The sequence below is a fragment of the Ovis aries genome, chromosome 7 (assembly GCF_016772045.2).
Source record: "Ovis aries strain OAR_USU_Benz2616 breed Rambouillet chromosome 7, ARS-UI_Ramb_v3.0, whole genome shotgun sequence".
NCBI classification, from domain to species: domain Eukaryota; kingdom Metazoa; phylum Chordata; class Mammalia; order Artiodactyla; family Bovidae; genus Ovis; species Ovis aries.
The window spans coordinates 16,127,679-16,140,260 of record NC_056060.1 but is presented as its reverse complement, the minus strand read 5'-3'; the positions used below and the strand labels follow the sequence as shown (position 1 = coordinate 16,140,260).

The 12,582-nt window shown below is 37.4% G+C and overlaps 1 protein-coding gene across 2 annotated transcripts in view; it reads right to left on the bottom strand.

The window, feature by feature from the left end:
• GLCE (glucuronic acid epimerase) overlaps positions 1–12,582 on the bottom strand; it is a 116,727-nt gene that overhangs the window by 6,145 nt on the left and 98,000 nt on the right. Inside the window, exons 2-3 of one of the 2 annotated variants that reach the window (XM_004010269.6) lie at positions 4,396–4,991; positions 817–1,062 (exon numbers count right to left, since the gene is read on the bottom strand). In XM_004010269.6, the coding sequence (XP_004010318.2) occupies positions 817–1,062; positions 4,396–4,978 (829 nt within the window). In that variant the 5' untranslated portion in view covers positions 4,979–4,991. The remainder of the gene's footprint in view (positions 1–816; positions 1,063–4,395; positions 4,992–12,582) is intronic. The other variant, XM_042252102.2, reaches the window with a different exon arrangement.

The following is a 12,582-nucleotide window of genomic DNA, read 5'->3' as shown; positions in this document are numbered from 1 at the left end:
TCAATAAAGGACAAGGAGAGAATACAGAAAAGGTCTTCTAACCTTTTCTCTCTTTTTATTTACCAACTGGCAAGGCTGGTGGGAGGAAGGATGAGTTCTGCTCTTGAAAACATTTCTCCACAGAAAACTAAGCCTGAGGTACTAACTAAAATGATTCCATTGTCTTTTTAACTAATGAACTCATTAATTCTCATGGATATTGATTAGTAGAGAGAAATACATTACATCCCAATTAATGAGACTGTCTTAGTAAAAGGGGAAATGTTGCATAAAGTTAATTTGATTTTATAAAAGATTTTATTAATGAAATGGCTTTATATGAAGTTTGAAACAATCTAGCACATTAACAAAGTTCCACATAGGAAGCAGGGCTGGTTGGTAATGCTCTATTAGCTTGAACAAATAAAAAGCTATTGGTAAAAAATAGGCAAAGGAAAGGATGGCTCTCTCTAGAAAGAAAAATTTCTACTTTAATGCAAAATAGTTTGAAAATTAAAGGATGAATACTATGCTGAAATATTAAACTGAGGAACTTCATTCCTGTGGGATATAGATCTCTGGAAGGAGAAAGCCCTCATGCAGTAACCTGGTTCTTGTGGCTTGGCTCTCCACACAGTAAATATTCCTTATATAACCTTGAACTTTTTAGCTGATCCTTTTTTAGATTTCATTTGGGTGACACTATTTGTGTCTTTATATATGTAATGTGAAGGCATCTGCTAATGTGATTTTTACAAGCATAAAAACCATTTTAAGGGAGTATCAGGTGTCATAAATCAACATAAAATTAGCAGACACACATGAAGCAGGACTTACCTGGAGCAATGAACTGTTTAACATTGGTGAATCTTGACTTGTCAGCCACACTAGCCATAAAGCAGCCCTTGGGCACAGTCCAGTCACTGGGCTTGCTGTTTTTGTCCCTGTCTTCTGCTGTTTCATATACCTCTATATGAGGGGGTTTCTCAGTTAGATTCTTGCTGTAGTGACTTAACCCATACTGTGCAATCTGGATTGGGTAGAAATAGCCTTGAGGTCCCCACTGTGTAGATAAAGGTACACCTATAAAATAGAGAAACAAAATAAATAACTATCTCCAGACATTCATAATCCTATTCTGAATACCTATTTCACTGTTTTACTTCACAGGGTTATCCACAGGGTTATAAAGCTTCCTTATTACACTGTTTTCATAATTACTAAAAATAGTACCAAATTAACCAGAAATGAAAACCAAAATTAAATGTTTATTCATCCTCATTCATTATTTGTTGACAGATAACAATGCATTGTTGTAAATTATCTTTTAAGGACTGATTTTTAATGAGTGCTACCCTTGCTCATAGCTATAAATGTCATTTTTCATAATTCGATGTCATCATTCAAGTTCTATACAATTTAAACACATATATTGATAGTTAACAATTACCTGTTTTATTCTAGAGTATTAAACCTGAACTTTTTTTAGTTCAGGTTTAATCTGTACTTAACAGTCAAGTTAATTATATATTCATCTTTCCCTCCAATATCAAGATTTGGTCTAGCAACTATATCATCAGATGGTTAAAGTATTTGCTTAAGAAGCCAGCTATGACGAGGCAACTTGAGTATAAACAATTTGCAATTCTTTCTCATATCCCTCACGTCAAAATGTAATTCCTGAGAATAAGGAGTACTTTAAAAAAATGAATTACAGTTGTATATTTAACCATGGATTTTTAAAAAAATACATTTATTTTCATTTATTTGGCTGTCCCAGGTCTTAGTTGCAGCATGTGGAATCTAGTTCCCCTACCAGGGATTGAACCCAGGCCCCCTGCATTGGAAGTGTAGAGTCTTAACAACTGGACTACAAGGTAAGGTTCCTTAACCATAGATTTTTGATGAATTCATTAATGGATCACCTCTTGTAAAGTTCTAAGTAAAACTTTCAAATGTTTGGTATGACTGTTTACTTTAGTAATTGCTTACATGGGAAATACAGTAATACCACACTGTACAGAATATTTTACTATTGCATCATGGTGTATGTGTTGAGATAAACTCCTATTTGGAGTCCTAAAATGAGTCAACAAGCAACAGGCAGGCACAGCAGAAACCAGGAACTTATAAAACCATATGCATTTTGGTGTAGTTTCAAAATAGTTTAAGGAACTGAGGACGATATAGGGTAAGAAACCCAGGCTGCAGATAAGCTTTTTAACTTCAGTCTTCTTTCTCCAAGGGTAGATTTCTTTTTTCAAAAGATTTTCACTGAGTAAAAGGAAGGTTTATACTATCTCATTATATGTGTAATAACTATGATAATATGCAATTGGCCTAAGAAGTGATAGACCGATCAATGGAACAGAACAGTAGGCCGGAAACATACTCTAGTTTTAAAATATTTTAGTATAATGATAAAGATTGTATCATTGATCAGCAGGGGAAGGAAGATTCAATAAATGTACGGGGAAAAACTAAAATTAGACCTTGGCTTTGTACCATTTGCCAAAATATAAATCAGCTTAGAGGGACTAAAAAATTAAATGTAAAAATACAAAACCATAAAACTATTAGAGAAAATAAAGATGAATAGCTGATCATGGCATAGCAAATGATTTTCTAAGCATAAAAGTAGTAATTAAAAAAAAATTCCTTAGTAAATAGAACTAAAAATTTCTAAAACTAACAAATCGTAAGTAAAATGAAAAGACAGTCAAATTAAAGAAAATATCTTTAACAAATATAACAAGGTGCTACTACCCTTGCTATATATATATAAAAGGTCTCACGATATATTTTTCCAAAAGGCAACATAATCACAATGAAAAGAGAGGGGAAAGAAAATCAAGGCCATTCTATAACAGTTAAAAGGATATGAAAAAGATACCTGACCTCACTAATTGCTACATAAAGCAAATTATGAGACCCCTTGGTTAATGACAGATTAAAAAATAATGTTTCATGATGGCAGGAGTGAGATGATGAGTATCCTTATACTCTGCTACCAGAAGCATGAATAGAGTCAACCTTCTTGGAAAACAGTTTGACAAAACTTACTATTTGGCAAGGTAATTTATTTCCTAGGGAAACAACTCTGAGAATACATTTAAAACAGTAAATGATGAACTATGACTATCTATACCATTATGTATAATGACAAAAAATATCTGACCTAACTGTCCAACTAAAGAGCAAGGTCCCATACATTATTCCATACACTTTTATGAAATATCCTGATTATTAGTGTTTAAAATGCTCAATAAATATTCAATAACAAGAGGAAATAATCCTGTTGAGGGGAAAAAAATACAAAATCGACTACAGAGCATGATTCTAAACTGTTTTTAAAAATGTATATATACAACAACAACAAAAAGATTGGAAAAAACATCAAAATATTAATAGTGGTTATAGGTGCTTTTCACTTTTTCTTTAGCACCTAGGCACCTTACACATCATAAAAAACTACTGGGGGAAAAAGATTTGGCAATGGAGAACTTTCAAGTCTCTAACAAACTATTACCCTCTTGAACACTGCACAATAAATATCATTACAACTATGTTAAAACATATACCTAGGTATAAAGACCTTCTGAGAATACATAAAAATGGTAATCATTATTTTGAATGGTAAGAATCTATATGAATTTGGCCCCTTCCTTCTACTAAACATTCTGTAAAGATATTACAAAAATTAAAATATTAAGATATGAAAATTACTTTTTATAAATGAGAAAAATGAAATAAAACTCAAACCAAGCAATCTTAAAACACATTAAGTTCTTTCATTTGATTAAATTATACACTTTAAAGTCAAATCCAGTTTGGCTTTCTGATCAATTCTAGGTTTGAAATATAAATTCCAAAACATCTGTAAGGAACCCTCAGTGCTCCAAATTTTAAAGACAAGGAAAGACAACATAGACAGTAGACTGTAGGAGTTCCAATATAGGTTCAGAGAAAACGGTACTATGGATTATCTTGTTCTGAGACCTTTAAACCTTCAACCAGAGATGATACCTGGCTAATCTGATAACAAGATGGCACTGGTACATTGATGGGTTCGCTGGATGGTCTGTCTCCCTTTCCCATCTCCTCTCATAGGATAATAACTGTATATTTTAATGCAAAATTTCTGAAGATGCTGTGCCTTGACTTTGATAATTTTAGTTTCTGGGGCAGGTTAATGGCATAATCCTATTTAATCAGGTATGATCTTATTGGAGCCCTTAAATCACCATCTAGAAGGCTGTCCAAGGTTCAGGTTTAACCTGTTCCTCCATGCTAAGTCGGAGTGGTGACAGGTCTCTTTTAATAAGCTATGTAAGTACTTGCTATGTAATTAACACAGTCACTTATTTCTCAAGACAATCTGGATAGAAAAACGCAGCGGAGTAGATGGATACCAACCTTCAACCCCACTTATGCACTTGACTCTGTCTCGGACTTCCACATTGTAGCCTTCAAAGGACATAAACACACCATCAGGGTGATAAGGGGCTCTCTGCGCATAGACTTTGGAATAGCTATGAGAGAATTCAAACCGATCATAGCCATCATACTGAACCACCTTTCCGTAAACGTCAAAATATTTCTCTACCCAGGTGAATGGAAGAAAGACTTCATTCCCCTCTCGTCTCCCTTTAATTGTGTGTTCATCATTTATGAGGCAGTCAATTTCTTCATATTTGAGCCCTAACACCTTGCCTCCCCCATTGTTATTGAAGCCCCCAACAACAGGGGGCGCTTTCTGCTGTTCCTGAGGGAAGGCCTCCTCAGACTGCTTGGCCATGTGGTTCACATAGTTGTTGCTCTCAGACGCTGCCGCTCTTTTTTCTAAGGCATCCGCTCTGAAGCCACTACTCAAGTGCCGTGGAACCTGGATCGCTTTGTCACTGGAACACTTATTCCACAAAAGTACTGTGACCAAAGTGAAGAGTGCGCAGATGATAATCAAAGTCTTATAGTTGACCCGAGCTGCCAAGCAACGCATATTCAGACCATACCTATGGAGGCAAGAAGAAAAATTCACACAAAGATGTACTATTGACATTTGACAGGATAAGGCTTACTTTTTTATACTGAACCGCCACACTAGGGCAGTTTTATTAACTGCATGTAATCTGATCACACTTAAAATTACTAACTCAAACTTTTCAGCAGAGACAAAGAAAAGGAAGAGATGCTTCCCCCTCTTAACACCCTCAGTTAGCATGATCCTCTAAAGCAAAGATTCCCAAACTTGCCCTGTGTGTGCCTCCCTTGGATTCTTAATAACTTTTTCACAAAGCCCCTATGTCAAAAGAAATACCTATTTCTTCCATTTACGAAATAGGTGGGCTCCAACAACTTAACACATGCTTTCGTCCTAACAACTGAGTAGCTGTTTGAAAAAATATAACAGGTCTTGTCAAGGTAAACACTGACATCCATGGTGCCAAATCCAACAGTGCTCAATCTGTGTTACCTCTCAGGAGCATAAATGGCCCTTTCCTTTCTGAAACACTTTCTTTCCTGACTTCCAGGGCACCATTCTTTCTTGTTTCTCCTTATACCCCGGCTAGATGCTCCTCCTAGTCATCTTCAATCATTCCTTCTCATCTCCCTGAATCTTAATGTTGAAATGTCTTAGGGTCCAAGTCCTCAGACCTCTTCTTTATCTCTATTCACTCCCAGGTGATCTCACTCATGAATCACATGGCGTTAAATACAATTTATATGCTGACTTTTCCCCAAATTCTATCTCCAGGCCAGATCTTTCTTCAGAACTGCAGGCATACATGTGTATGTGCCAATCCAAGTAACTGACATCTTTATTTGGAAGTCAAATGGGTTTCCGAAACATAACTGCAGGGGTCCAGCCCCGGTGGATCCAGGGTGATTCGAAGGGGAGACGGATAGGCGAGGAAAAAAACTTATTTATTAATATAAGATTAGATTAGGAAGAAATAGTATAGTAGTAAAATTAAGTGGAGAAAAGATGCTGAATAACTTGGTTTACAGGGAAAACCAATAAAACCTCGAGACAAGAGGTTTGCACCATCTACGTTAGGCCACCGGCGCCCACGCGAATATCGAAGGGTGCCCCGCCTTAGGCTCCCTTTCGTGTGGGTCTTAGCAGCCAGGGCAAGTAAGCAGACGTGGTGAGCCTCCCCACTCCAGATGGGAATTCAGCCGAAAAAGGAGAGAAAAGAATGACATGGGGAAGCCCAGCATTGGTGCAGGACTCCAAAAACTATTTTTAAAAATCAGCTTATATACCCCAAGTTGTACATAAAGAAATAATGGAATATGCAGAGTTATGCAGGGGCAGCAGTCCTGACCCTCACTGAGACAAACAAGGCTTTCTTTTTGCATACCCTCCCATATACAAAAGGTCTCAGGTGGTTTACAATATCTTCTGGCCAAGAGGCCTGTTAACATTTTTATGGCTTGGATAATTGTCTATCAACCAGAAAACTCCATTTCCCTAAAAGTGTTTTTCTCTACTCTGCATCACCCTCAAAGTACTAAATAAAGTTACATTCCTGTAGAACAAAGGTGCAGTGGGTTATAACAAAGAAAGTGCTTAACTCAAAGATCTAATGTTGCTAATACCAGGTCTACTACCTGTTTTTCTATATACCAACTATATCTAAAAATAAAAGATATGAAAATTTGGCAGCAAGTATTGGCTCAACAAATGAAGCCTTTAATCAGTCCTATTCTAATGATTTTGACTCCTCGGAAGCCCCTACATTCCTAGGATGTTTTAAGCTTCCTGTGCCTCCCGCGGTCAGGAGGCCTCAAACAATCACATACACAGCTGCAGGCAGGCTAGAAAGCCATCAGAGGGGTTTTTGGATTGAAACACTTGTATTACGCCCAGGAGATTTATGATCTAAAAGCTCTAATTTTTTCCAGAAAAAGGTGGTGGGGGGACAGCCCCCTGTTAATGACAGAAGAGTAGGTGGAAAGCATAACACAGTAATGCAGGCAGACTCTGGTCTTGACGGGTGGATGCTCAGGAAATTCCAGGGGGAAGCCCTGAAGCCTGATCACGTCCTTGCGTTTTGTCAGGCTTCCTTCCGCATGACCTTGTCACGGGCGGGATTCCTCACGCTGGCCCCCAGCACATAACATTCAAAATTTATTCCCTAAGCTTTCCCCTCTACCTGTTGTTTTACTGGTCAGACCAGAAATACTGAGTCCTTTCTTGTTCACCCCAAATCCAACCAGTCAGGAAATCCTGTTGGCCCCACATTTAAATTATATCCAGATTCTAATCATTTTCACCAACTCCACTGTTCACACCATACCAGAGCTACTGCCATCTTTCACTTAGAATACTGCAATGATGGGGGCTTCCCAGCTGTTGCAGTGGTTAAGAATCTACCTGCCAATGCAGGAGACGTGGGTTTGATCCCTGGGTCAGGAAGATCCCCTGGAGTAAGAAATGGCAACCCACTCCTGTATTCTTGCCTGGAAAACTCCATGGACAGCAGAGCCTGGCAAACTACAGTCCATGGGGTCACAAAGAGTTGGACACAGCCAAGTGACTGAGCACACTGTAATGATGTCTGAACTGCTCTCCCTGCTTTCTACCCTTGATCTACTATTCTACCCCAGAGTCTACTCTCGACACAGCACTCAGAACGATGCATTTAAATACAAGCCAGATCATGTCTTTGCAGTCACGATGGGAGAAGAGGATGATGCTGTTGCCCCTACCGGTCTTGTGGTATACCAACCGGTTGTGACTGTATATAGTAGTCCTGGCTTGCTTGTTGCTGAGGTCATTGGGAAATATGGAAAACTATAGGTTAGTTATATGTGCAACATATCGAATATCTCAGTACACTGAAAGTAGAGAGACTAGGCTTATTGCTGTTCGCTACAGGAGCTCTAATTTATTTCATGGTGTAAATCCACAACTACTCATTTTATGGCTGTAATCCTTCTTTCCCCTTCTCCTCTCAATAAACCCTTCTGGCAGCAATGAGATTAAAAAAAAAAACTGTTAAAAGAAAAGGTTTAATGAAAAATATATAATGATTTTCTGTTTTTCAGGAAAGCTGATGATGAATGTGTAATTCACTCATTTCTTTTAATTCCAAGAGGAGGTAAACCCTGAGCCCTTGCATGTCTGAAAGCAACTTTATTCTGCTCTCACCTTTGATTAATAGTTTGGCACGATACAGAATCCTTGGGCTGCATATGATTTTCTTTCTAAATGCTGAAGGCAATATTTTACTTTCTTAAAGCATTACCAGCTACTGATGAGAGGTCTGATTTCAATCTGATACATGTCATTTTGTGCATAACTTCCCTCTGGATTTTGTGTTTACCCTACGAATTCTTCAGTTTTACAAGAATGTGTTACAGTATGATATTTAATTCACTATTTCAGTACGTGGTGTACTCTTCCATCTGAAACCTTGTGTTCTCTTATTCTTATTCAACAGATGTAGTATCCTTTTGTAGCTCTGAGTATGTTAGAGTTCTGTTCTTGTAAGTTTCTCTCTGATATGTCTATTTTCTTTAGTGGTAATTTTCCTGGTTATTTTAGTCTCTTTCACAGTATTAGCTTTCCTGACACGCTTGTGATCTTTGGTTACTCACTCATCTTTAGGCTTGAATGACTCATTAGCCAACACAGATTTCCTCTGTTATTGTGAAGATGGTCTGATTTCTAGCTAGACCTCTCTCCAGAGAGGAGCTCTGTGTGGGCTAGGTACAAGCTGAGTGGTACTGTTCCTTTAGGGTGTGTGGGTGGGGACCCAGCAGGCCTTCTAGATGCCAGAATGAGGATGACTTTTATTTTGTTCTGGGGACATAACTTGTACTCTAGAAGCCTTAGCTTCTCCCAATTTCTCTAAAGAAACCCTGGCAAAACGTGGGTTCGATCCCTGGGTTGGGAAGATCTCCCAGAGGAGGGTATGGCAATGCATTCCAGTATTCTTGCCTGGAGAATCTCATGGACAGAGGAGTCTGGTGGGCTATGGTCCATAGGGCCACACAGAGTAGGACATGACTGAAGCAACTCAGCATGCGCACATGCCAGCTATCTGCAGTTCAAATGCAGGGATGAGAGAGGTAAGGAGGAGGGTAGAGCTGTGCCTTCTAGTATTCAAAAAGAAACCCAGGAACATGTTAGATTATCATTCTGTGGTAATCTTCCCATTTCTTGTTATTGATTTCATTTCTTATTTCTATATATTTTATTTCAGTGGGGCAACAGGAGGGAAGGGAGGCAAAGATATGGGCTTGATCCAATTTGGAAATCGTACACAGATTGTAAGAGCCAGAACCCAATAATATACTTTATCATTCACATTTACTATGAGAAAACATGTTGAATGCAAAAAAACAAGTGTGGAACAAGCAAATCTTCATAAGTCATGTATTTATAAATTGAGGATTTCCTTATATAGCAGCATGGGCAAACTGATAATAATAAGTGATGTTTCATAAAAAAAAAGAGCCCTCTATTAAAAATATTTAATGGGGCAACTTTTGAATTATCTGTCAGCTATACCTAACATTTAGACCAATTTAAACAGAAATAAAAAGCTTTTGTGCTTCTTTGAGATGCACCCTTCCTCAATGACCCAAAAGACCTGCTTATGGAACTAGCAGACTACCATTATGATGAGGCATATGATGGAAAAAAAAAAAAGAAAAACCCATTAAAAACTTTTAATAACCTTTACATCCAGATTTTTAAGCAATCAGGAAAAAAAATAAAAACAATCAAGGCTTCTCAGAGAAATCATTCTGAAAGATCCCCCTTCCCCATTAAGTCAAAGTTGTGAGAATTATGACTGACATTGACTGAAATGGTGAATCAATAAAAATCCATGAGTCTATAGTAACATTCAGAAAAGGAGAAAGCCAGAAAAGATACTGATGTCATTTTTTGATAAAAATATGTAACTGAAAGAATTTATTTATCTAGTTTTTGCAGGAGAACAAACCAATAGTCCCAGATGATAAAAAATTCTATTTTACAGAAAATATGTGGTTAATAATGTGGAAGAAAAAAAATCAAAATCAGAAAACTAGCATATGTGATTCCTCATGCAATTATTAATTTCAGTTCAGTTCAGTTCAGTTCAGCTGCTCAGTCATGTCTGACTCTTTGTGACCCCATGAATCGCAGCACGCCAGGCCTCCCTGTCCATCACCAACTCCCAGAGTTCACTCAGACCCACGTCCATCGAGTCAGTGATGCCATTCAGCCATCTCATCCTCTGTCGTCCCCTTCTCCTCCTGCCCCCAATCCCTCCCAGCATCAGAGTCTTTTCCAATGAGTCAACTCTTTACATGAGGTGGCCAAAGTACTGGAGTTTCAGCTTTAGCATCATTCCCTCCAAAGAAATCCCAGGGCTGATCTTCAGAATGGACTGGTTGGATCTCCTTGCAGTACAAGGGACTCTCAAGAGTCTTCTCCAACACCACAGTTCAAAAGCATCAATTCTTCGGCGCTCAGCCTTCTTCACAGTCCAACTCTCACATCCATACATGACTGCTGGAAAACCACAGCCCTGACTAGACGGACCTTTGTTGGCAAAGTAATGTCTGCTTTTTAATATACTATCTAGGTTGGTCATAACTTTCCTTCCAAGGAGTAAGTGTCTTTTAATTTCATGGCTGCAGTCACCATGTGCAGTGATTTTGGAGCCCAGAAAAATAAAGTCTGACACTGTTTCCACTGTTTCCCCATCTATTTCCCATGAAGTGATGGGACTAGATGCCATGATCTTAGTTTTCTGAATGTTGAGCTTTAAGCCAACTTTTTCACTCTCCTCTTTCGCTTTCATCAAGAGGCTTTTTAGCTTCTCTTCACTTTCTGCCATAAGGGTGGTGTCATCTGCATATCTGAGGTTATTGATATTTCTCCTGGCAATCTTGATTCCAGCTTGTGCTTCTTCCAGCCCAGCATTTCTCATGATGTACTCTGCATATAAGTTAAATAAGCAGGGTGACAATATACAGCCTTGACGTACTCCTTTTCCTATCTGGAACCAGTCTGTTGATCCATGTCCAGTTCTAACTGTTGCTTCCTGACCTGCATATAGGTTTCTCAAGAGGCAGGTCAGGTGGTCTGTATTCCCATCTCTTTCAGAATTTTCCACAGTTTATTGTGATGCACACAGTCAAAGGCTTTGGCATAGTCAATAAAGCAGAAATAGATGTTTTTCTGGAACTCTCTTGCTTTTTCGATGATCCAGCAGATGTTGGCAATTTGATCTCTGGTTCAAATTATTAATTATTAATTTAGGCAAGTATTATACCCAGGCATATGTTTGATAGGGATTTAATGATTCATACTGTGTGCAAAGTAACACCAAGCATATTATTTCCCAGTCACAAGGAGAAAAAGGTGAAACTCTACAATGAAGAGATCAGTCATCACCCTAAATCAGTAGTCAAATTCAGTCTCATTAATGATGACCCATCCAGATATTGTGCCTCTTGATAAGTTAAAATAAAAAACACATAGCCTATTGCATATCCCAGACAAAAATGCTTAACTTGGATCTCTTAGGCCCAACGATTTAACTTTGAGTTATCAGAAAATACAAGGGACAGAGGAACAAGTTAAAAGCAGATGCAACCAGTACATCTAGACAATGAAACACCCTGCAGGAGAATTGGCTCCATCCCCTCAATAAATTAATGGTATGAAAATACCATTGGGTTAGATTTTTTAAAAAAGAGACTTAAGGACTCTAACAACGAGATGTGAAACTTGGTCTGAAGCTGGGAAATTTGACTATGGCCTTGATAAGAAGAAAAGATGGAAGGATATATGGAGGTTAACACTGAAAAAATGAGGTTACAAAATAGCACATATAGTATTGTTTTCTAATTTTCCATGAATATATTTACTGTTTTTAAAAACCATATAATAGAAAATTAAGAAAGTCAAAGTCACTTTTGTTAAAATATTAAATGTAAATTTTGAGTTAAAATATTTTGTTTTCAAAACAGACACTGATATATTTTGGAGGGGAGGATGGAGAGAAAGAAAACTCTTGAGTATTGACATGCATTACTAACTACCAAATAGGCTTATCTAAAGGTAAATGCAATAACTTTATTATGTTTCTCAGATTATAGAAAACTTTTACATTTCAAAAAGTAGACTGCATTGACATTTGCTAAGTATAAGTGATAGTAACTTTAAAAGCTAAAACCAGGGTTTTCTGCTGAGTAGTGATAAGCTTCCTACTCATTTTAAAGCCTTCGCTACATCCAAGAATTAGATTAACCTTTCAAGTTAAAGGGGGAAAAAGTAAATAAATAAATAAATTCAAAACCCATGAAAGCTTATGTACTGCTGACCTTAAATATTTATTTCATTAGAGACATAATACAATAAAATTTAGTTTAGCAACTTTAGAGATCTAAATAGGAAATAACATTCAGTAAACATCAAAAAGAAACTGTGGTAACTTATTTGCTGAAACCGGTTAAAAATTAAGTAAGGCAAAATATAACTTAGTTTCCCTCTGGGAGAGCAAACAGTTCTCTTCCCAAATGATTTGCAATTTAAAGAAATTTTCCTGATATTTTATTTTTCAAATTCATTTTCCTAATTGAATATTTCAA